The sequence below is a fragment of the Rhea pennata genome, chromosome 11 (genome assembly GCF_028389875.1).
Source record: "Rhea pennata isolate bPtePen1 chromosome 11, bPtePen1.pri, whole genome shotgun sequence".
Lineage (NCBI taxonomy): Eukaryota > Metazoa > Chordata > Aves > Rheiformes > Rheidae > Rhea > Rhea pennata.
In genome coordinates, this window is record NC_084673.1 from 22,843,733 (window position 1) to 22,865,532 (window position 21,800).

General features: G+C 45.1%; 1 protein-coding gene across 4 annotated transcripts; it reads left to right on the forward strand.

Moving 5' to 3' along the window:
* Nucleotides 1-312: 312 nt before the first annotated feature.
* TMLHE (trimethyllysine hydroxylase, epsilon) lies at nucleotides 313-19,876 on the forward strand. Of its 4 annotated transcripts, XM_062584760.1 has the most exons (9): nucleotides 313-387; nucleotides 1,293-1,346; nucleotides 7,819-8,004; nucleotides 9,562-9,738; nucleotides 10,552-10,831; nucleotides 11,960-12,079; nucleotides 14,023-14,259; nucleotides 15,734-15,872; nucleotides 17,012-19,876. In XM_062584760.1, exons 3-9 carry the CDS (start codon nucleotides 7,824-7,826, stop codon nucleotides 17,141-17,143), a joined length of 1,266 nt encoding a protein of 421 aa, XP_062440744.1. In that variant the 5' UTR covers nucleotides 313-387; nucleotides 1,293-1,346; nucleotides 7,819-7,823; the 3' UTR covers nucleotides 17,144-19,876. The 4 variants fall into 4 exon arrangements, with proteins under 4 accessions (XP_062440744.1, XP_062440743.1, XP_062440746.1 ...); XM_062584759.1 differs by lacking the exon at nucleotides 1,293-1,346 and having other exon boundaries at nucleotides 320-387; XM_062584762.1 differs by lacking the exon at nucleotides 1,293-1,346 and having other exon boundaries at nucleotides 337-387; nucleotides 7,823-8,004.
* Nucleotides 19,877-21,800: the final 1,924 nt, after the last annotated feature.

The following is a 21,800-nucleotide window of genomic DNA, read 5'->3' on the forward strand; positions in this document are numbered from 1 at the left end:
GTTACGTCCTCTCTATGGGCTTTTCTTTTGGCCGCTCTTGCCTTCTCCATGCCTTCAGGCGTCCGGCCCAGCTAAGCCCCAGCTCTATGGTGCGTGGCGCTCTGTACTACAGCTTCCCGGTTCTTTATGGCGGCCTAGGTTGGGCAGCGCCTCCTCCAGTCGCATACGCTGGGGGGCGCGCTGCCCCTCCGCACGCTGCGCGCGGCGCCCTGCCCGACGACCTAGGCCTGAGAGACACAATTTCGCAGGCAGAGAGCGCTCTATGGTGGGCGGCGCTCTGCCCGGCGCCGCCCCCTCTCTATGGTCGGGCCCCGCCTCGGGGCGGGCCGCGCCGCCGTCGGGGCGCGGAGCCGCCCGCCGCGGTGTCCCGGTGCCGGCGGTTGCCAGGTGGGTCCCTCCCTCGCTCCGCTCCCTTCCTCGGTGCCGGCCCGCCGCAGCCCTCCCCCGGCTCGGCACAAAGGCGCTGGCCCGCGGCGGGAGCCAGCCTGGACCCCGGGCCTGGCCGGGCCTTCGCGGCAGGAGGGGGCCGGGAGCCGGCCGGGCGCCGCGCGGCCCGGCCCGGCCCTGCTGTTACTCGCTCCCCTTCCCCGCGCGGCTGCTAAACCCGCTGGCCAGGCAGTCGGCTCGGCCTGCAGCGCGGCCCTTTCCTTGCCGTCACGCTGCTGAGCCCGGCCGCCCCCGGTAGGGCCTCTCCTGGTGGGTAGCCTGGCCTCGGCCTCCGTGGGTGCGGAGCGCGGGGAAGCTGCTGGCGTGGAAGCAGTGAGCAGCGGGGCTGGCCTGAGCAGCGCCCCGTTTCGGATGCTCTGCCGAGGTGGACCCGGAGGAGCGCTGGGCGTGGTGCGGAGACCTGTGGGAGCTGCCGGAGTTCTTGTCCGTCCTCTGCCTGTTTGCAGGAGGACTGACGGAGTGGGAGAGATTGCTCCCTGGCTCCCTCAGCTCTCCAGGGCGGCATTAACACAATGTTGCTGTCAAACTAAGTATGGCCGTGCTTGCCTGTTGCTCTGGACCTTGTTTGCCAGCCTGGTTTTGGGGATGGGCTTTGGACTTAGAACTTGCTGAACAGTTGGGTAAATCCAGGCAAGACTACTATCTCAGCTAATAAATAACAGCTGGTATGTAAAATGGGTTGGCTGAACAAGCAGTTAGTTGTTAGTGTGTATCTGGCTTATGTGGCTTTTAATTAACTGGGCACTTTTCTCCATATAATTCCAGCCAAGTGGTTGCTGTGGAGATGTAGTGAAGATCTGACAAGGTTTCTCTAGTTTGCTCCAACGCTGCTTTAATTTTTTCAGGCACAGAGAACACCATCCCTGCAGACTGACCAGGACTTGTGGACAGTTGTCTGTGTAAGACAGATATGGTGGAGAGAGATGTGGGAAATGGATAACTTAACTGTTTCTTCCTCCCCTCTCTGGAGCAAATTGTACCATTGCTAAGGAGGGATGCTGGGTTGGGCACGTAGTGGCTGAGCAGTGACTGCTGAGGGTGGAGGTAAAGGGATGGGAGCACCTTGGGGACCCAGGTTGGTGGTGGACAAATGCTCTCTCTGCTAGTGTCCTCCTCAATGTGACTGACACTAGTGATTGTACTTCTTGTTACAAAGCTGTAGTGGAAGTAGTCTGTGTTGGCACAGTGGGAAAGGAGCTGTTCCTCCCTTTTTGTGCTGCCTTTCACCTGTGTGGGGCCATGTTAAGTAATGCTGAGCATGCCCCGAGATTGAACATGGCCAGCATCTGAGAGAAGCAACATTGTCTAGGGAAATGGAGCTTACAATCTCAAACAAGCAGTGTTTCAGCATGCATGTGTTTCCCAGCACCAGCCAGGGCTGCTGACATGTGGTGCCCTGACTGAACTACTTTTGCGTTGTTTCTGATAAGGGAACTGTACCAGAAGTTGAGAATAGGGTGTGAGATGTAAAATTTTCCTTGGGTAGCATCAACTTCCTGAAGTATGTGCAGCATTAAAACTATAAAAGCTTTCAAGCAATGTTTTTGGTCTTGTAGATGCAGGTGATAGGAAGATGAACCAGACAAAAACTGTGAAGCCACAGAGGTTTGTAACTTTGGACTGCCCTGGACCTGTTTGAAGTTTAGCTATGTCTTTCCCTCACCTTAGACCTGTGCTAGCACATTCTCAAGTAACATTGGTTGACTTAGAGTTCAGACAAGGACTAAGATGTCAGATGTCTTTAATCTGTGAATCAAAGTTTGCAGCCATGCGTGTCTCAAGGGTAGTTCATGGGCAGAGTTGTTCTCCCTCCCTTCTCTGGAGAGCCAGCTAGCCCCCCTCGACCTGGGCAGAACTTGAAAGCAGAGCACATGAAGTGAAATAAGGCTGACGCAGTAAGAAGAGTTCACTGCAGTAAGTATCCATGCAGGGGCATACCAAGGGAGTCATTGTCTTTGCTGGAAAAGGGAATTAGAGGATGGACTGTGCCTAGTTCTAAACAGCTTGCAGCCTGTAAAGAGGAAGATGAGGAGAATGTGAGTAAGGTTATGGGAAGAGAGTCAGGAGTGAGGTGGTTGGTGTTAAACATTGGGTGAGCAGATAATTATCTTCTTTTCTAGGAGAATGAAATAGCTGTGAAGCTGGCAGTGTCTGTGATGTCTTCATTAGCTACTTAATTTAACTGAAATCTCTACTGCTGGGAAGAGCTGGAAGGGAAATCTGATGGCTGAGATCTAACACAGTTGTCTGCTGAAGTCTCTCTCAGCAGGGAATGAGCAATCTGCCTTTTTTTTTGTTTTGTTTGATAATTAATAGGTAAGACATGCGAACTTGGGTCTTTAAACCCTTTGCTCCACTGATAAACAAGCATCTGTGTGTTTGAGATGCCTGTTATCCCAAGGGACTGAGGAGCTCTTGGCCTGCCACAGCAACTCCTTCTCAGCCTTTGCAACAATCCTCTTTTTATCAATATTCACTTCATAAAGGTTATCTTCACTCAAACAGTGGCACTGCTTGATATTTGGGTACATTTTCTAAAACTGATAGCAGTGTGAGATTAACAGTAAGCTGTAGTCAGGAGACCAGCAGGAAGTGCGTCCGTCTCTGAGACAGAGTACTTTCCAAGCTGCCTTGAATAGTTTATTTTCTCTCTCATTTTCTTTTTTCTTTTTTTTTTTCCTTTTTTTGAATAGCTTATGTTTAAGGCTTGCTGTGCTATTGAAACCTTCATGTTTCTTATCTTTGTAGGTCATGGATCAGAAACTTTTGCTTTAGCTGGATGCTTAAGCAAAGAAAAAGGATGAATGAGCATAAACCAAATGATGTTTTGAAATGCCTAATGAAGAATACTTGTATTTTTCAATTGTCAAATAATAAAAAAGCCTGAAAAATAGGCTGGATATGCCCTCGGATTGGTGAGACATGTCTCTCCACAGCATTAACAGTTACAGCACCAGAGCAGCTTTCCTAACACTGTCAGACCAGTATCTGCACGTTCATGAAAGGTCTTTGCTTGGAGCTGTATTGAAGACCACAGATTCTTGTAGTTTCTCTTTCTGTATATACTTTTACAGATTTAAATGTTTGGATGCTAATGTTTTCAGCTCAGTATTTTAATTTTTTTGGCTTAAAGTGGGAATTGTGGCTATTTATTAAAGAGCTTAAATAGTATTGTTTACTGCAAATGTGTCTTGTATCATCAGTTAGATAAGCTGCTGAAAGATGAGGGGGAAAGTCTTCTGGACAGACAGGCCTTCTTCACGAGCCCCACTCTTCCTTCCTCTTCCTTTCACATCATGTTGCTTTTCTTTATTCTTACGGTATTTGGGGGTTAGGTTTAGCTCAGCTGCTTAGAGTGTGGTGCTAATAACGCCACGGTTGGCATTCAATCCCCATACAGGCCACTCATTCGAGGGTTGGACTAGATGATCTCCAGAGGTCCCTTCCAACCTTACGAATTCTATGATTCTTAAAATCACAATAGATCTGAATTTTCTCTGTTTCCCTCCTGTGCCTGCCACTGTGTTTTTTCCTGTTCACCCTGTCACCTCTGTCATAGGTTCTGTAGGTGCTTCCTTGTTTTCCTTGTTTTGTGGACGACTGGGTAAGATGAACCATGCATAAGATACATTCTTGTATTATATTTGCATGGGATTTGGTCTTGCCTCAACAGAGGGGCAGGACTGATGATTGAAGCTCTCTCCTAAGTCTACTTGAGTTTACCTGGCAGCTCAGTGTTGTCATCTTCTTGCCTCCTCATTTTGAATTTCAAGGGAAATTTTGTCTTGGAACATTTGTAGCTACATTTCATTGCTGTCTAGATAAGCAGTGTGAAAGTGTAAAGGTGAGGTAAATATGAGTACAGGGAGGAAAAGGTAACCTCAAATAAATAATTCTAGCCAGGAGAGAGCCATTAGTTTTGATTATTCAAGAACAAGGGCGAAATATAAATCCTCTCTAAGTATATGAATTTTTGTTTTCAGCTCCTTTTAGTTTTGGTATCTCTTGGAAAGATGTAGTTTAAGATGTGCGCTGTTTATTATGATGCCTGTTTCCAGCAAGAACAGCAGAAAAGCAAGAGTTTTCATTGATTAGATTAAATATCCAGGTCACTTGCATTACCTGTGTTCATTCTCTGGCAAATTTTGATATTCAAAGAGGGGAGAGATAAAAGGAACATGTGCAGAAAAAGATAACTACTGCTAGAGCTGCCCAAGGCAGTGGCCACTCTCTAAATGGGTTTGTAGATGAGCTTTTCCTATCAGTTTTGTGTCACGTACAGTTGTGTGTGTGTAGATATCAGACGTGTATGCAAACAAGCTCGCTTCACTCCCTCCCTCCCTCCCTCTCTCTCCCCTCACCCCAATCTCTCTCTCTGTTGAGTTTGTGGTATCCTTAAGAGGTCCAAAAGCCAAAATGGACTGACTCTTCATTCATCCGTCTTGCATTTTGCAAATCAAAAAAAATTTTTTTTTAATGAACAAAAGGGTTTTCATGAATATGCAAAAAGCCTAGTGATAGACCGGATCCCATATGTAGGCTTTTCTGACCATCTGTGGCTTGACTTCAGGAAGGACGTTAACCAGAGCTCAGCCTTTTGTCAGGCAACGTACATTTAAGAGCAAAATGAAATGAAGCCATCTTTCTTCCCTAGAAACCATGTTAAGCAGAGCAGGGATATGTGTGTATATATATATATATATATGTGTATATATGTATGCATACATATCTATATATTTACTTAGCAAATCTGTGGGTGTTTTGGCTGCATCTCTGAGTGATGGTTTTACTCTTGTGTAATACATAAGAACTGATATTTAATATGGAAGTTCATCTTGTTGACATAATCATGTTATCCAAAGTGAGTGAATTCTGCATCTGTCTGGTAATCTAGTCTTGTACAAAAACAAAGCTAAAGAGCACTGTTTCTAAATGCTTCTAGATGGCCTGAAGCTGTGTGAGTGATAACTCATTCAATGAGTTAAATCATTCATGTATGGCATTTTTAGCAACTAGATATATATGAATGATTTAACTCATTGAATGAGTGTTGTAACTATGTTACTAATATAACTATATAACTAATAATCAGTAACACAACCATATTTCATAGGCTGGCTTCGTAAACCCAAATAGCCAACTCATGGTTTTCTGCAGGTAGTTCTTGCCGATTTGCTTCACAGAGCTTTTATTAAATTTCCGTATCAAATTTGGCTAATTCTTTTTTTTTTTCCTATACTATGCTTACAAGTTTTCAGTGCTCTGGGAGTTTGGAAAGCATTCTCCCAGAACTTTGCATTGGCACAACTAAATCCTAAATTGTTTCTACAAAAAATTATATTCCTGCTGGCTGGAGACCATCAATGAGGAAAGCAGGTGCTGCTTTTCTCATTGAAAAATTCTCATTCTGTCTGCCTTCAGGTTCACTGTAATTCTAGCTAAAGCTACATAAGTTCTTCAGTGACCCAGTTTCTCTGCCTGTAGTGAGAATGCTGTAGTCTTTCAGGATGTCAGCAGCTCAGTCAGCAGCTATAAAGATTTTTACAGGCTTCACTGCAGCGTTTGTGGTGTGAAGTCAGTCATGTCAGTAGAGATCTCAGTTACTGCAGGTGCTAGGCAGTGAGCAAGGAGCTCCCGGTGTCCCTGCTCCTGCTATGAGGAGTTAAATGTTAGCTTCTGATCTGAAACCAACAGATTTGCAGAACAGCCTGATGCCCTGCAGCCTGCTGTGGAGGAAACACTGCATTTTTAGCAACCGCAGAAGCTGGAGTCTTCTCACTTGAAATTCTTCAATACCTCTAAACGTGTAAAGTACTCGTATGCGGTATGTGGCTTAGCACCTATACCTGCATCTTAATCTAGAACCACATTCTCTTTGTAAAAGTTCTTCCATGTTTTTTCTTAGAACTGGCAGTTGTCAGTCTGTATTTTTCTTTCTACTTAGACTGATACCTCTGCACTGATTTTATTTTTCTTAACAGCATTCGGGATCTCTGCACTAAGTAGACTCTGAAGTAGAGAGGCAGGTGGGACAGACAAACACTAGTGTCCATAACTTTCAGATAAGAAAATGAAGTTCACGGAACTCGAATGAGAAATTCTTTCTATACGTGCGTCTCATTCAGTGATGCTGATTTTCTGTGCCTGTCAGAACAAAGCACTGTTAAAATCCTGCTGAGTTTAGCCCTACCTCCAGAACTTGATCGCCATATGAGAGAACTTCTAAAGTGTGGCTTCATATCTTAAAACTTGTAGGGGTTTTGCCCTTGCTCTTTGTACTGAAGAATCGTTACAAATCTCACTCAGAAAAATCATCTTCTAATCCCTAATTTAAGATTAACCCGTGACTGATTTCTCTTCCATGCCCGTCATGCCCCTCAACGTAAGAAGAGATCTTCCTCCTCCTCATTGTTTTGAGTCCTTTTCCTAGACCTGACCTAATTTACTGGATTCCTCAAGTGTTTATTTCTCTAACCAAGGTCACTGTTCTCTGCTTTCCCTGATCACTTTAGCACTGTCCAGGAATGGTGAATTCAGATTGGGATGGGCAAAGGGAGGACAAGACTTGCAGCCAGATAAGGTCTTGTCAGCATTTTGCACAATAACACTGAATACACAGCTGTCTGTTCTGGAAATGCTTTGCGCGATAAATCCTCGGATCTCATTTGTTTCTTCTCGGGACCATTTTCTGACTGTGGTTTGTATCAGTCACAAAATAAGCAACACACCCTTGTCTCTTCTCCTTTTCTCAACTAACGTGCTTGGATTGGTTTAGCTTTTTTGTTGAAAAAAAAAAAACTCACTGATCCTCTGATGGTTAATTCCTCGTTATTTCCATTATAGGCAGTTCTTAAGGGCAAACAATTTTTACTTGCAACTGTGGTCCTCCTGGTTATCGATGTCTGCAAAAGTGTCTACTGCAGCTGATCTAAATGAGAGTAAAGCACCCAGTTTTGTGGCTGTGGCTGCATAGTCAGCATGAGTTCCAGGCGCTGGAAAAATCTTGGCAACGTGTCTCATTGCGTTTGCACTGGGAGGAGGTCAGAGTGATTCTGTTGCTCAGATGTGGCGTTAAAGGTGTCTTACATGAGATTCTCCAAAGCTGCATTGCCTTCAGTAATTTTCATGTCCAAATGGTGCTTGAGAGATAAGTGACTTGCTACTCTGGCCTGTCATCATGCTCACTTCTTTCTCTTCAGCAGACTTGTTTTCACTTGCCTTTTTTGTCAGTAAATTACAAATTGTGCAGGACAGTACCAGCTTTTCCATAAGTGTTTTTAGTGTCTCATGTAAGAGTGCTAGGATCAAGACCTGGATATGATGCAGTAATACAACTGAGTCACCTTGCTCTTTCCCCTCTCTCTTGGACAGTCAGGATGTGGTGCTGGAGACTGGCGGGTCTGTTCAGCGTGCCGTGCCAGCTGAGTAGAAGCACTAGCCATCACTCCGCGTGGCTGCCTGGTTCCGGAAAGATCTTCTCTGCTGCTGCAGCTCGCTGGCATCACACGGCTCCAGAGTCTCTGAATTGTGCCTGGCAGTTACATGGTGATCACCTAGGTAGGTGTCTATGTGTGTGTCTGCTTTTGAGTCTGGGGAGAGAAGGAGAAGGAGGGGGAGTGTGTACATACGTGGTTTTGAGTCTTTTTTTTTTTTTTTTTTTTTTTTTTTTTTTTTTTTGTCGCCCCCAACTTTGTTTCCTTGTGAAATGACCTGTGTTTGCCACCAGTGCAAAAGAAGAATGCGTGTTAGAGTCAGTGTTTTATGTTTGCTTTTGGAATTCCCATAGGCAGAAGAGCAGGTTAGTCCTCCAGCAGTAAATGTTTCATGATAAATGAGGCAATGCTAAATCAGAATCAAACCAAGGGATTCCTGAACTCTAACTGCATCTGTACCTTACCTTGTCAGTCAGTGGTTTTCTGTGCAGTGCTCAGGCAGCGACAGGTGAGATGAGTAACTTGATGTGTCTCCAGCTCTCTGCCTTGCTCTGGTTGTTAAGTGGCTTCAGAAATACAGAAGTGTCCCGGGCAAATCAAAGTCAATACAAGCTTTCCTTAGAACACTGATCTGTGAAATAGAGAGCAGATTTGCAAGCAGTCCAGTTGGCTGGCATGAGCAGAGGGAGGGAAGAGGGTATGGAAGCCTTTTCAGTGCAAATCATACCCCTCTGTGAGATTGCTTAAGGAATAAGCAAGGGAGTTAAGAGTTTAAGTGTGAAGCAAACCAGCCAGTCAGCTGTAAATGTTGTCTAACAATAATTTCAGTCTTCTCTGGTTTTTTTGGAGGAAAGCTAACAACTGAGGCTTATATTTTACCATGGCCTGTTGATACTTACCCAGGAAGATACTGGATATGTGCAATATCTACTGAGGATACTTGGCAGATATGGATAGCCTAAGGAAATCCTTTATAAACCTGTATTTGAAGGGAATTGTTCCATGTTGTATCCAACACAGGCCTGACTGAAAATCACTGGAGCAGGAAGGGCTCTCCTGTTGCCTGTGCTGGTTCTGACACACTTCTGAAGGGCTTGGGTATTCCTAAGTTGTCCCAGGGTGGAAGAAAGAGGAGAGACTGTGCTGTACTACAGGCTCAGCTAAATGGCTGTTAGAGTTTTGTGTCAAGGTCTAAATGATGTCTGTAATGTTTGTATAGTTCAGATGTTGGTATGATTATGTGGTTGAGTCTTCCTTTGCTGGAGTCTAAAACTGTGTGGAGGGGAGGAACCTTGTTATGCAGAGCAGTTGCTGGACAACTCTAAATTTGTTACTTACTGAAGAGAGAAGGTAGACATGGGTATGTGACCAGCATGTTTTCAGCTGCCTGCCTTCCTGCTGTGGGATGAGATTGCCTGTAAACTTGGTGGAAGGGGAGACCATGGTGAGACCACTGACAGCCAGGCATTCTACAGAATCCCTGGCACTTCTTCAGATATTTGGCATGGTCTTCGTAACGGGATGAACTAACTTAATTTGTGCAAAGAGGAGTTAAATGTAACAAACTCTGCATCACTTGTAAGTGGGATTGTAATTTGTGGGCTCTCAGCTTCAGTTCTTTCCCTTGTTATTTCTCAGTGTTGAGACCAATGAGTCTTTTAAATCTGTCATTCTTTGCCAGAGGTCAGGTATGCGAACACACTGATGCGCTTTGATTTTGTTTGGCTGCGAGACCACTGCCGTTCGGCTTCCTGCTACAATGCCAAGACTAACCAGCGCAGCTTGGATACAGCTAGTGTGGACCTGGGCATCAAACCCAAGGCTGTCCGAGTAGACGAGACCACACTCTTCCTCACATGTAAGTAGCAAAATGCCTGTACCTAGATAGGTTTGTGGAGCATCAGCCCTGGTTGGAAGGAGTCTTGTTAATGGATCCCACCCTTAAGTCTACCAGGGAAAACAGCCTTATCTCTAGATCAGTAGCTGTTTTGGGAAGAGACCTAGCTATAAGCAGATCTTAAACAGTGCTGTTCTGCACAGTGCATTTACTGTAAACATGCCTCGGTCTTATATTTGTGCCTGTTTTCTCCCCCTCTGTGTCCCATTTTGGGTAGAGATATGTGTATCTTCAATGTCTGGGTAATTTATTGGTTTGTTTGAAAAAGGCAGCAATGCAGATAGTAAACAGATCAGTCAAGAAACGATTGGAGTTTTTTTAACCCTGTCCTCCTTGAACTGGTGTCCCTGATCAGAATTCATATCATCTGTCCTTTCTCCTTTGTTACCAGCTGTTTTCTTCCTTCTGCTGTGAGGAATGATTGTATGCTTCCTCGTTTTGAAGTTCAATAGTTTATTTATAAGTTGCCTTTATTTATGAGCTTCTCTTTGAGTGCTTTACCTCTTTATGGAGTCTAGTTGCTAGAAAACAAAACCACTACCCCTGAAGCTGAAACACTTAGCTCTGGATTTGGAATTGTAACAGTGACAGTATTTTTAGGGCTTGGAGCCTTAACCGGATAAAATCAATGCGTTGTGTGGCAGGATGCAGGAAGACTGTCGCTAGGCAAAATTAAAAGGGTGAGAACTTTCCTAGACTGATGGTTGCAGTGGCCATGATCTCAAGCTGTTCGGTATGGTCACAGTGACTGAAATTCTCCTCCCTTTGTCAAAGGGCCAGATGGACATGTGACACGGTACGGACTGGAGTGGCTGGTGAAGAACAGCTATGAGGGGCAGAAGCAGCAGGTCATGCACCCACGGATTCTCTGGAATGCAGAAATCTACCGCCAAGCCCAGATCCCATCCGTCGACTGTCAGAGTTTCCTGGAGACGGATGAGGGGCTGAAGGAGTTCCTGCAGAACTTCCTATTATATGGGATTGCTTTTGTAGAAAATGTCACTCCTACCAAAGCGGACACAGAAATCTTAGCAGAGAGAATCAGCTTGATCAGGTAAACAGGGGTGCCTCAAGAAGGCCACTGGCAGCTCTCTAGGAGAGCCCTCAAGAGTGGATTTTCATTTTGCTCTTTTTTGGAAAGATGCTGTCCTCAGATCTTATACACCATGCAGTGTGACTTGGTTTGTAAACAAAGGGTCTGGACCTTATACTGTCTCTAGCCAGTCCATTTGGACTAAGATGGAGTATTGTACTGTGGGATCTGACTTCTTGGGAGGAGGACCTCATAGGATGACATCTGTGGTAACAGGGCTATGCATAGAAAAATGACTAAAGGAAATAGCCTGTCTGGGAAGACTTGAGCTTTGCAAGGATGAACATTTCCTGTTATGATTTGAAAGGTTAAGAGGGCAGCCTGGCCCTGGGAGCCAGGAGATCAGAAACAATTTGTAGTTCTCACTAAAGAAAAATATTGGTTTCCTCTGTGGTTGTTTAAAGCGTACCAATAGCATGGCAATCCTGGTTTTGAGTTTCACATTTCCTCCAAGCCACAGAAACAGCTTAGCTTGCCTTAGGCCTTTAGAAGAGGAGGGATTTTTATTTCTACTTGGAGGGGTTATTCATTAGTAAGAGACTCCAGGGAGTGTCCAGCCAGCACTTTTCTCCAGATACTGACCCTCATCCTGTAGCCTCCAAGTGCTGTTTATTTCTCACAGTTCCTTGTCTTCTATCTGCTTCCTTCTCTGCATCTTGCAGGAGGGCATGAGTGAAAGCTGAGGATCCTAAAAGCAAGAACAGTGAATGTTAGGCATCTTGCTGGTGGGCATAAGGAAGGGGAACTTGTATTCTGGTATCTCTTAATGTCACTCAGTGGTTTCCTTGATTTAACTGGGCTAATATTTAGTGTGAAAAGATGGTATGTGTCTTCTGAGGAGATTGGAGACTTGTTACCATCAATCTTAACACGGAGGAAGAAGAATTGAATGCTAGAGGAGGCATTAGAAGCACCATCTCTTGCCATTACATTGTGAATTTTGTTAAGTTGACATGTTACGCTGTTTTAATTAACTATCTCTATATCCTACATAGGATGGAAGAGAATAACCTTGGATGCAAGAGAGAATCTGTTTTACCACCACAATAATCCCTACAGCAATTTGATAACTGCCCACCTCTTTTATAGGGAGACCATTTACGGTAGAATGTGGTATTTTACCTCTGACTTCTCTCGGGGAGACACTGCCTACACTAAGTTGGCTCTGGATCGTCACACTGACACTACCTACTTCCAGGAGCCCTGCGGGTATGTGCTTTTACTGCTTTGCAAGAGTGATTCACAGTGCTGCAGTTTCTAGCAGCAGTAGCTTAATTGTCTGTAGCATGACTGATAAGATATACCAGACACACAGTAATTCTGCATCCTGTTTGATTCCTGTCAAACAGTGAATTCTGTAGATCACTTTTTCCTATGCTTTTAACTTCCAGTTCTTCCAGAATGCAGGCTGAAAAGGAGTTGGCTGTTAGACAGCTGACTTCTTTGTACTGCTGTGGTTTAGGTAGCCTTTATAGCCACAGTTAAGGCTCAGCTATGTAGTCATTTTTATGCCATCTTTTTAAAGTTTATTTGACAGTCTCTTCCAAAATCACCCTCCTCAATATCCTAGGTGACCCATAGCACTGGTCTTTACAGAAATAAGCAGTTGATTTGTTTTTGCGTACCAATGGCAATCACAGCTCTAATTGGCAGAGCTCTTCTGTAGCAGGTGCCCCTTGTAAGCTGTTACATAAAATTGCTGCAGAAGTTTGCTTAAATTTAATCCTGCTGAATTGTGGAAAACCCTTCTCACCTGCCTCAGCACCATCTATTTTACTGACTGAAGGGAGGGAGGGAAAATAGCTCATGTTGGCACAGCCCTGCAGTCACTCTTTCTGCCCTCCCAAGCTTTATGAATGGTATTGACTTTTGTGTGCTGTTTTCACATATACTCTGTGTAATCACACCACTTCAGTCCAACTGGTTGGGATTTGCTTTTTGGCAGTGGTGCCGCCCTATAGTTAGTTAGAAACCAGCCTACTCCAGCCCTCCGAAGTCCCCGCTTGTCTGTGTTTTTAAAGTTGTGTCTGTGACATTGTTTCCCTAATGCTAGTTTGCAAATTGCTTATCCAGTATAGTCTAGGCTGCAAGTTTCCTCCCCAGTTGGAGGAAAAAAGGCAGCAGACCTGATGGTAGTTCACACTGAAGTGCAGGAGGCCGAGGCTTAATTCCTAGGGTTTTGTTTGTGTGTGTGTTCTGATCTCAAGAGGGGAGACATCTGGAAATGGCACTGGGGAAAAATTAATGAAGTACAGTGATTTTGTATGGAATTAGGCCTGCAAAGGACCAGAGAAGTCATTTAGTGCGTGCCTTCTGCCTTAGGGCAGGATAAGCTCTTCCCAAGTGAGACTGTTAAATTGCTAAAAGCCTTAATGGGAAGGATCTGTGGTACAGAAATGTGAAAGCAGATGAAGGATTAAGAGGATGAGATCTTTTGGCTGCATGTGGATTTCAGACCAGCCTTTAGGACTAGGAGACATCCTGATCCTTATCCTGACAGAAATTTCTGTAGTAACTCAGTATTGTAGCATCTTGGTGCTGGTCACAGCCCTGACTGACTGCCCCTTGTTCCTGTCTAAGAGCAAGTAAAATTAATCTTGGAATTGTGGAAAGCTATCGTTCTGAAGAAAATTGAGTAGTTTTTTGCACTAGGCATTAATTCTAACAGCCACTTGTAATCTAAGCGTGTAAATCGATTTAGCTTGTTCTGTGTCCAGGCCAATTCTTGGTGAGAGAAGCTGCATACCCCCTAACCCAGGAGTTAGGCAGCCCTGCCACAGGGCAGCATATACGAATACAGTGTGATACCCAAGCTGATGATGCTGTCTGGCTTCTAGATGAGCAGCCAGTTCAACTTTGGCTAGCTATTAGGATGTTCTGAGGATCTGAATCTGATCTGTTTGTGTATACCTGCCCTAAGCAAAATGCCTGTGACTGGGCCTGAAGAAACAACAGATCCAACCATTTGCTGCTGGGCTGTCTCTGTTCCCGTGGCAAATCTTGGTGAAACGAAAGGTACTACAAAGTCTGTCACAGCCAGCAGAGCAGAGTGAGCCATCCATCTACCTACCTCTATTGCAGCCTGTGGATACTGCATTCTCTCCATGGGACAGACAGCCAACAGATTTTCTCTTGTGATTTCACCCACACAGCATCCAAGTGTTTCATTGCCTCAAACATGAAGGGACAGGTGGGCGGACGCTGCTGGTGGATGGTTTCTACGCAGCGGAGCAAGTTCTCCAGCAAGCCCCCGATCAATTTGAGCTGCTCAGCAAGGTGCCATTGAAGCATGAGTACGTTGAGAACGTGGGAGGCTGTCACAACCACATGATTGGAGTCGGGCCAGTCCTCAATGTCTATCCGTGGAACAACGAGCTTTATCTGATCAGGTAATGTTAATGTGAGGCTTTTTGCTTATGGGGAAGAGAGACTTGTGACAGTAGTGGTTTTCTAGAAGATATTTTAAACTAAAAAACCAATGTACTGAGGGAGAGGGGCAGAAACCACAAAAACACCCTGCAGTTCCTCCTGGACTGTATGTTGCTCTTTTGGAGGAAGAGACAACCACCAGCACAGAAATGGGTGTCACTGCTGAATTTTGATTTTTGCTGCTGTTGTCCTCCCTTCTGCTCTCTGCCACGCACGATCTTACATCTACCACAAGCTGTGGCCAAAGTTTTTATCTAAAAAGTACAACTGACTAGAAGAAGGGTGCTGTGTCATGCTACTATCCTCTGTGATGGTCTCAACCACTTCTATTTCCTTCTGCTGTATACCATATCTTGGACACTCTTGCATATGAGCCCTCTGTGCTGGCAGCTGGGAGTGCCTCCACTTAGAGAGGCAGCTCCAGAGACTCTTGGAGCCTGTCTCTGCTCAGTTGGTCAAAACAGCTTGAATCTGTCCAAGCTAGGAGACTGTTGCATTAAAACTCAGCATGCATTTTGTGTAATAGTGATACCCTTAGATCTGGGTATGAGCAAATACCCATCTGGCTGTTAGCTATTTTGCCCTCCTTATGCAAGCATTGTCTGACACAGGCCTGATCCTGCCCCATTTGAAGTCTTCAAGGTTCATGTCACTTTATTTAAGAGGCAGTAAGATTCATCCCTCTTCTTAAAATGTCTTTCTGGAAACTAGCTTGGCATACAAGGAACTGGGAGAGCGAAAACTGGCCCCTCTCCAGATGAAGCTTGATCTGTTTTCTGAAATTCCGTCTTGGCTTAGAGCAGGAGGCTGTCCATCACACTGCTCTTATTCAGAAAAAATGGTCAGTCGTGTTCATTGTTGAATCTGTAGTAGCAGCTAGGGTGAGTTTTCAATGAGCAGGCCTGCTGTCAAAGGCCTATGTTACTTAGTTTAAAGCTTAGCCCTTCCTCAGTGGGTTTCTGGTTGACCAGAGTACGAGCTGCTGGATCGCGTGGACTCCATTGCTTCTGGCAAGAGAAGTTTTTTGGTACATCAACATAATAAAAGTTAATAGCAGAGGTTTCCCAAACCAAGAATTTATACCTCTACTCAGCCTACAGGTTACAGACAGTATCACATCCTATGATTTTTTTTGTTTGTTTGTTTTTTGATGTTTTTCTCCACCGTTGAGACAGACAATGAAGGCATTTTTCCATTAAAAAAAATAATAAAATAAGGAATTGTTTTGTACATGACAGTAAACTCCTCCTTGCTGAAATGCTATGTAGTCTCCTTCCAGTCCTGTACTCACAGCAGAACCTCCCTAATTGTCTCTGTGGCCTCCCTTAAATACTGGCTGATGCTACAGACTCCCAGTGTTCCCTCTAGGAATACTTAGCTGTGCTGTGCTCATGGAGCCACAGAGACAGTCTCTTCTCTCGTCTTTGCCTCTAGATACAATAACTATGACCGTGCAGTCATCAACACAGTGCCTTATGATGTTGTACGTCGCTGGTATGCTGCTCATCGCACACTCACCGCAGAACTCAGAAGGCCGGAAAATGAGCTGTGGGTCAAGCTAAAGCCAGGCAAGGTAGGGCTTGGGGTTGGGAGGCCTGTGTGTTTGGCGCAGGAAGGGAGGCAAGGTGCTTCGTTGGGTGTGCAGGGCTGTTGGCTGCTGAACGGGGTTTGGGCTAAGGCTAGTATGTCAGGCAAGTTCCTTGTGCTGCAGTAACTCTTTTTTACAGCTGTTTTAAGGTGCTTCATATTACAGTTCTGGCATCTGTTGTGTGTATTCTCACTGCCATGAAAGGATATTAGCTTCCAGGCAAGGTAGAAATAATTCAAAATCAGTCTCAGAGGATAGTTAGCCAAGGCTGGGAGAGAGAAGCAAGATCTTCCAGGATGGGGAAATGAAGACCCTCAGAAGCAAAGAGAATGGGAGAACTTAATGTTCAGCCTCTAACTTTTTCGGGAAGTAGAAAAACTGCCTTTATGTTTCTAGTTTTTTTAAAAAAGGGCGGGAGGAGGGCAGCATGTGAGAACAGCTGGATTTATTTCTATTCTGAGGCTGTGTTTGAACCCTTACATTGCCAGTGAATCACAACAGACCTAGACTTCCTTTTCTGTCCCGGAAATGTTACAGATGCTTTAGCTACATCTTCATGATTAAAAGGGAAAAAAGCTCTGCCCTGGATTTGAAAGGCTGGTGCTGAGTGCAGGTTTGGAGAAGCTGCAGTCATGGCTTCTTCCTTCAGCTATGCTTGCTTGCAAGGGATTTTATTCTTATAGGGTCTTCATTCAGTCTGAACCCAGAGCCCCCAAAATGAGGACGGTCTAGCAGGAAAGATGATCAATCCAAGAACTTCTATAGCCTCTCTGTTCTCAAGGATGGCTGGGGGAGAAATAGCACAGCCCAGAAGAAGGAACAGTGACCAGTTAAAGACTGATGATGGGCAGTTTCTATTGCTGGTAAACTATCGCTCGGCCTCTCCAGCAGAAAAGCATAGTGTTCTTTGAAAGTGTTGAGGAAGGAGGGCCATACCCACAGTGAGGTGCCCCCTACTTGCTCTTTCAGTCTCCAGGGTTCTCCAGCTGCTGTTCTCCAGCTGTTCTGTCTTGTCAGAGGGAATATCTGAGTCTGTTTGCTGTCACCCACCCCCTCAAACTTGGCAGATCACTCTGAATACGATGATTGTCCCTGTTTTGACAGTCTTTTCTCTTCCTGTGCAGGCTCTGTTCGTAGATAATTGGCGTGTGCTGCATGGACGAGAAGCTTTCACAGGATATCGCCAGCTCTGTGGCTGCTACCTGACAAGAGATGATGTGCTGAACACCGCACGCTTACTGGGACTACAAGCTTAGCCCAAACTACCTGCTGCAGAGAGGCAGTAAAACTGCTAGTGCCGTTGTGCTGGTGCATTACCACAGCACAAATGTTGTACATACCTCAAACACCTTCACCCTCTCCAAGCAGTTCTCTGTGCCTAGTCAGGAGAGGGAGCAGGTGGAAGCCAAAGGTTATGGGAAGTTTATGTGACTGTATTCTGCCTTTGACCAAGCATGAACTGCTTTTGCTGTCCATACGCCATGCCTGGTCTTTCCACCTGGTTCCATCTGACTCATCTCTGCTAAATCAGAGTTAATCACACTGGGGACATCTTCCCAGCACCTGCTGATGTAAAGTGCTCCTCTAATCAAGTGCCTTCAGAGTTTTAAATCTTTGGATTTTTCCCTGCTGTTCAGTCTTTCTGTTAACTGGCATTTCCCAGTTGAGCATAGTAAAACAGAACGGACATTTTGGCGGTCTTGCCTTACCCTAGGTTGGACTTTATCCCTTCTAGACAAAAATCCCCTTCTAGCACAATTTGAAAAGATGAAAATGCAGCTATTCTAACTGAGGAGTATTGGTGTATTTCAATAACTTCTTTCCTCTTAAACATACCGCATACCCCTATAACATTCATACAAGCTCTGGTACTTGAGGGTAAAAAGCTGGTATGGTTGGGATATCTCTGAAAATATTTAGGCTGGAAGGAAAAGGGGAAGTGGTGAAATCTTAATGGCAGGAAGGAGAGATGGCTGCGTTAAATGAGGACTGTATTTCCTTGACTTCAAGTATTACCATGTTTATGTCCTGTATCCTTCTGCCTGTTACACTATACTCACATCAAAGGTGAAGGCTCAGCTGCTGCAGTGTTTGCCTACAGGTTTCCCAATGTGCCTCCTCTTACCTTTTCTGAAAAAAGAATTTGTTTTAAAGTATTTGTACACTGACTGCTGAACGAGGTGAATTTTTACCAGATTTTCTTATGCAGAAGTTGTGAACACAAAGGTGCCTTTCGACTCTAGGAAGCAGAAAAGATAACTTGGATTGTCTGTCACGTTAAAGGGCCACAGAGCAAGGGACAAAAGGAAATCCTTTATCATTGCTAGAAACGTTTGAATTTTAAAACTAAGAGGAGATTTTAGGTCTTGATTATTTTCACTCTTTTAATCTTTGTGGGTGTTCACTCTGCTGTGACTGGGCCGTAAAACTGGGCTGGTCCTTATCACTCTTGGCTTTGCTGTTCAAGCAAGAGCCTGTGTCTAAGGTGTAAGTGCAGTATGGATGCAAATGTGCTAACCTTGCTGCCTTTGTTTAATCTAAATATTGAATGTATAGATCCTAGTGATAGGAGACATTCTTAAAAACTTCTGTTCATGTGGACTAAGCTCCCTAACAGTCTTCTGCAGTATTTCTTGTCTGCAGTGAGACCACAGCAATCATCTGGAGTTGCAAGGAGTTTTTGAGGCAAGGCTTGATGTGAAGCTGTTTGTCAGTGGATACGTAAGGAAGTGAAACACTGGCAATGAGAGCAGGTAATGTAAGCGGGATGGAGCTGACTTCTTCTCAGGTGTGTTTCCCAAGGCTCATGAACAAGGAGCAGCTGCAGTACTGGCAGCCTCAGACATGGGCAGGAACTTGAGTTTCTCTCTAGGCTGAGTCAATGGATTCTTTCAGTAGTCTGCAGAATATAGTATTTCTGTTACATTCTTTATCAAAGAAAACATTTGGTTATAGATTCTCTTCATATGCCAGTTGTGCCAACCTGACATGTATGTGAAAAGTTTTATGGCTCTCTCTCAATCATGTTAAAGTAGCAAAACTCTGCAGTTCCTCATGCAGTTCCTCATGCAGCTCAGCTCAGACACACTTGAGTTGCTTCACCCTGTGCTCTTTTGCCCCACTGTCTTGAGCTCACAATAAGGCCTCAAGAACAGGGAAAGGAGGATGACAAAAAACAACCTCTGTGATAATTGATCAGGACCCTGATCAGCCTCTTAAAAAGCCAAGGAGTGGAGCCATAAAACTTTCAAAAGATCTGAGCATATCAAGGGTTCCTGTGTTTTCACCTCCTCATGCCCCCAGGATACTAGGGAACAAGAGAAAGCACTTGGCTAATGTTGCCGATACCAGCTTTGCTGCCTTCTGCTCAAGGGATCTCCACTCCTATCAGCCACAAGCCAGAATTCTGTCACTACACGGAGATGGAGTGTGCAGGACTATGGCTAGCACGAGGGAGATCCAACCATCGGCAAGAGACTGAAGTGACATAGGTGCCTTTCTGACAAACTGCATGTCTTTTCTAGCACTATATACCAATGAGCAAAGTAGGTGTGCAGCTGCCAGGGACTGTGATCTTAAGACTCCGCAAATCCTCTTCTGAGCCAACTCCAAGTCAATATATTCCTCAAAGTTATTGCATTTTGGGGAAGTTCTTCACCATGAATGTATAAGAAGCATATTTCCTCATAGATACTATTCAGTTTACCTTAACCACCCCAACAGTAATACGTAGAGTGGAGAGGGCTTTGTTTAATCCTGTGCTCCACCTTTCCCCACTTCTCGGGTGGACTGAATACTAAATAACTTGTGAGTGTCAAAAACTTATCTGTAGAAACAAGACTCTTGGCAGTTGCCATCTGTCTGATACAGGAATCACTGTGCCATATTATGGAGCACGTTTTGTTTGCTGCAATGATCTCAAATCCATTTTTGTAATCAAGCTTTTGTCAGTTCTTTCAGCCAATAAATGAACTGCTTCCTTCTCCCTATAGCGTGGAGATCCAGTATGTTTTGGGTTTTTTTGTTTAAGACACTTATTTCCAAAAGTAAGGTAGGAAATCAAGTAGGTGGTAGTACCTTTAAATAAATGAGCTTTTAATTAAAAAAAAATCTAAATAGATTAACAAGACCTATTTAAAGTCATCATGAACTTTGTTTACCCTTCAAAAGGTGCAGCAGATCAGAGGAACAGTTGATTCATGTCTCCCCTGACTTCCTATACCACTAGATTTTAGCAGATTTGTGAAATAGTGTTTTTACATGTTACAAGTCAATTTTTGCTCTGAAGAGAAGGTTCTCGTTCATCCTTTCATTGGCCACACGATGGCAGAAGATGCAAAGAACAACGCGAAGAAGATGCAAAAGGAGATCAAGGAGTGCTATTCAAAAGCACGGTACATCACTGAACATTTCTAAAGAATCACAGGACATGGTATGAATCATGAAAAATAGGGAGTAGGTAGGGAAATGGGATCCTGTGAGGACATACAGAGGGGATCTGAGGGTGCACAGACGTGAGTGGAGCTGACTTGAAGGGACGTGAAGTTAAGAGGCTGATCTGAGTGCTCGTGGAGGGGAATGGAGCTTGTCTGATGGCACGCAAAGTAGAAAGCTCATCTGAAGGCTCTTGGAGGATGGTATGTGACCTGCGGTCCTTGGTTCCCGTCTGTGTGTATCTGGGGGTGGGTCTGCATGTGTGTCCCAGGGACTGCAGTTTGGTTCTTTTTGCTGCTCTGGGCCCTCTCTTCCTGTCCTCCTGTGCCTGAACTACTCATTTTTTTTTCCTGACGTGTGCACCCATGGATCTTTGATTCTGTGTTTATTCCTTCAATTTGCCCGCTGGTGCCCACAGAGCCCTTGATTTGGTGCTTTGTCTCCTCAGGATCACTCCGTTTGCCCTCAGGTCTGGTCAGGACGACTCTGCTCGTTCTGTGGTGAGCGGTGGAGCCCTCAAATTTGTCCTTTGGTGCCCCCTAGAGTCCTCTGGGTTTCAGTGTCACCAAAGTCCGTTCATTTACGTGCTGGTCCCATCAGGATCCCCCTCCCTTTTCCCTCTGGTGTGCCATGGTGCCTTCCGGTGAGTCTCAGAGCCGTCCGTTTGGGATGTTATCTGAAGATCCTTCTGTTTGCTCTCTGATATGCCTTAGAACTTTCTGTTTTTTCTTCTGCGCTTTAGAGCCCTCTGCCCACCCACTGACCTCACGATTGCTCTTGTTTTACCTGCTGGTGCAAACTTAGAGTCTTTTGGTGCATCTTGGGGGCCCTCAGTTTGCCCTTTGGTCCCTTCAAGACCCCCTCCATTAGCCCTCTGGTTTATCCAGGAGTTCTTCAGAGCCCTTTGAAATGCACCAGAGGGAAAACAGAGGACTTTGGAGCACCCTGAAAGGATTTAGAGGGCAAACAGGCAGCCTAAGAGTGCATGAAAAAGAAAAAATGAGGGATCTTGCTGTACGAAAGGGCAGAGAGAGGAGTCTGTGATGTACCAAAAGGGAACCAAGAGTTCTGGATGGTGTCAGAGGAAAAACTGGAGGTAATGCACTAGGGGAAAGCGTAGATTTTGGAGTCACACCAGACAGCAAATGGAGAGCTCTGGGGCTCATTGAAGGGCAAACAGGCAAGCAGGGATCCTGAGTTGAAAAATAAAGCAAGTGAAGGTCCTTGGGGCACGCTGGAGGGTAGACACAGGGCTCTGGGATACCCCAGAGGGCAAAAGAAGGGGTCTCGGGGGACAGAAGGGGATAAGAGAGCAAATAGAGGGCCTTGAGACACCCTGGAGGGCAAACGTGTTGCCCCAGACAGTCAGGCCTGGCACAGTCACCTGAGGAGCGAGAGAAGCAGAGGAGACCCAGCTCCTGCTCTGTGAAATGCAGCCCGAGGTAGCGCAGCTGGCAGGAGGCAGCGTTGCTGCTGCAT

Bases quoted from the DNA above. Each gene is read 5' to 3' on its own strand.
- TMLHE (XM_062584760.1), top strand. From the start codon at position 7,824: ATGTGGTGCTGGAGACTGGCGGGTCTGTTCAGCGTGCCGTGCCAGCTG. The intron at 8,005-9,561 runs GTAGGTGTCTAT...ATTCTTTGCCAG, and splicing joins GTTACATGGTGATCACCTAG to AGGTCAGGTATGCGAACACA. The intron at 10,832-11,959 runs GTAAACAGGGGT...CCTCTTTTATAG, and splicing joins GAGAGAATCAGCTTGATCAG to GGAGACCATTTACGGTAGAA.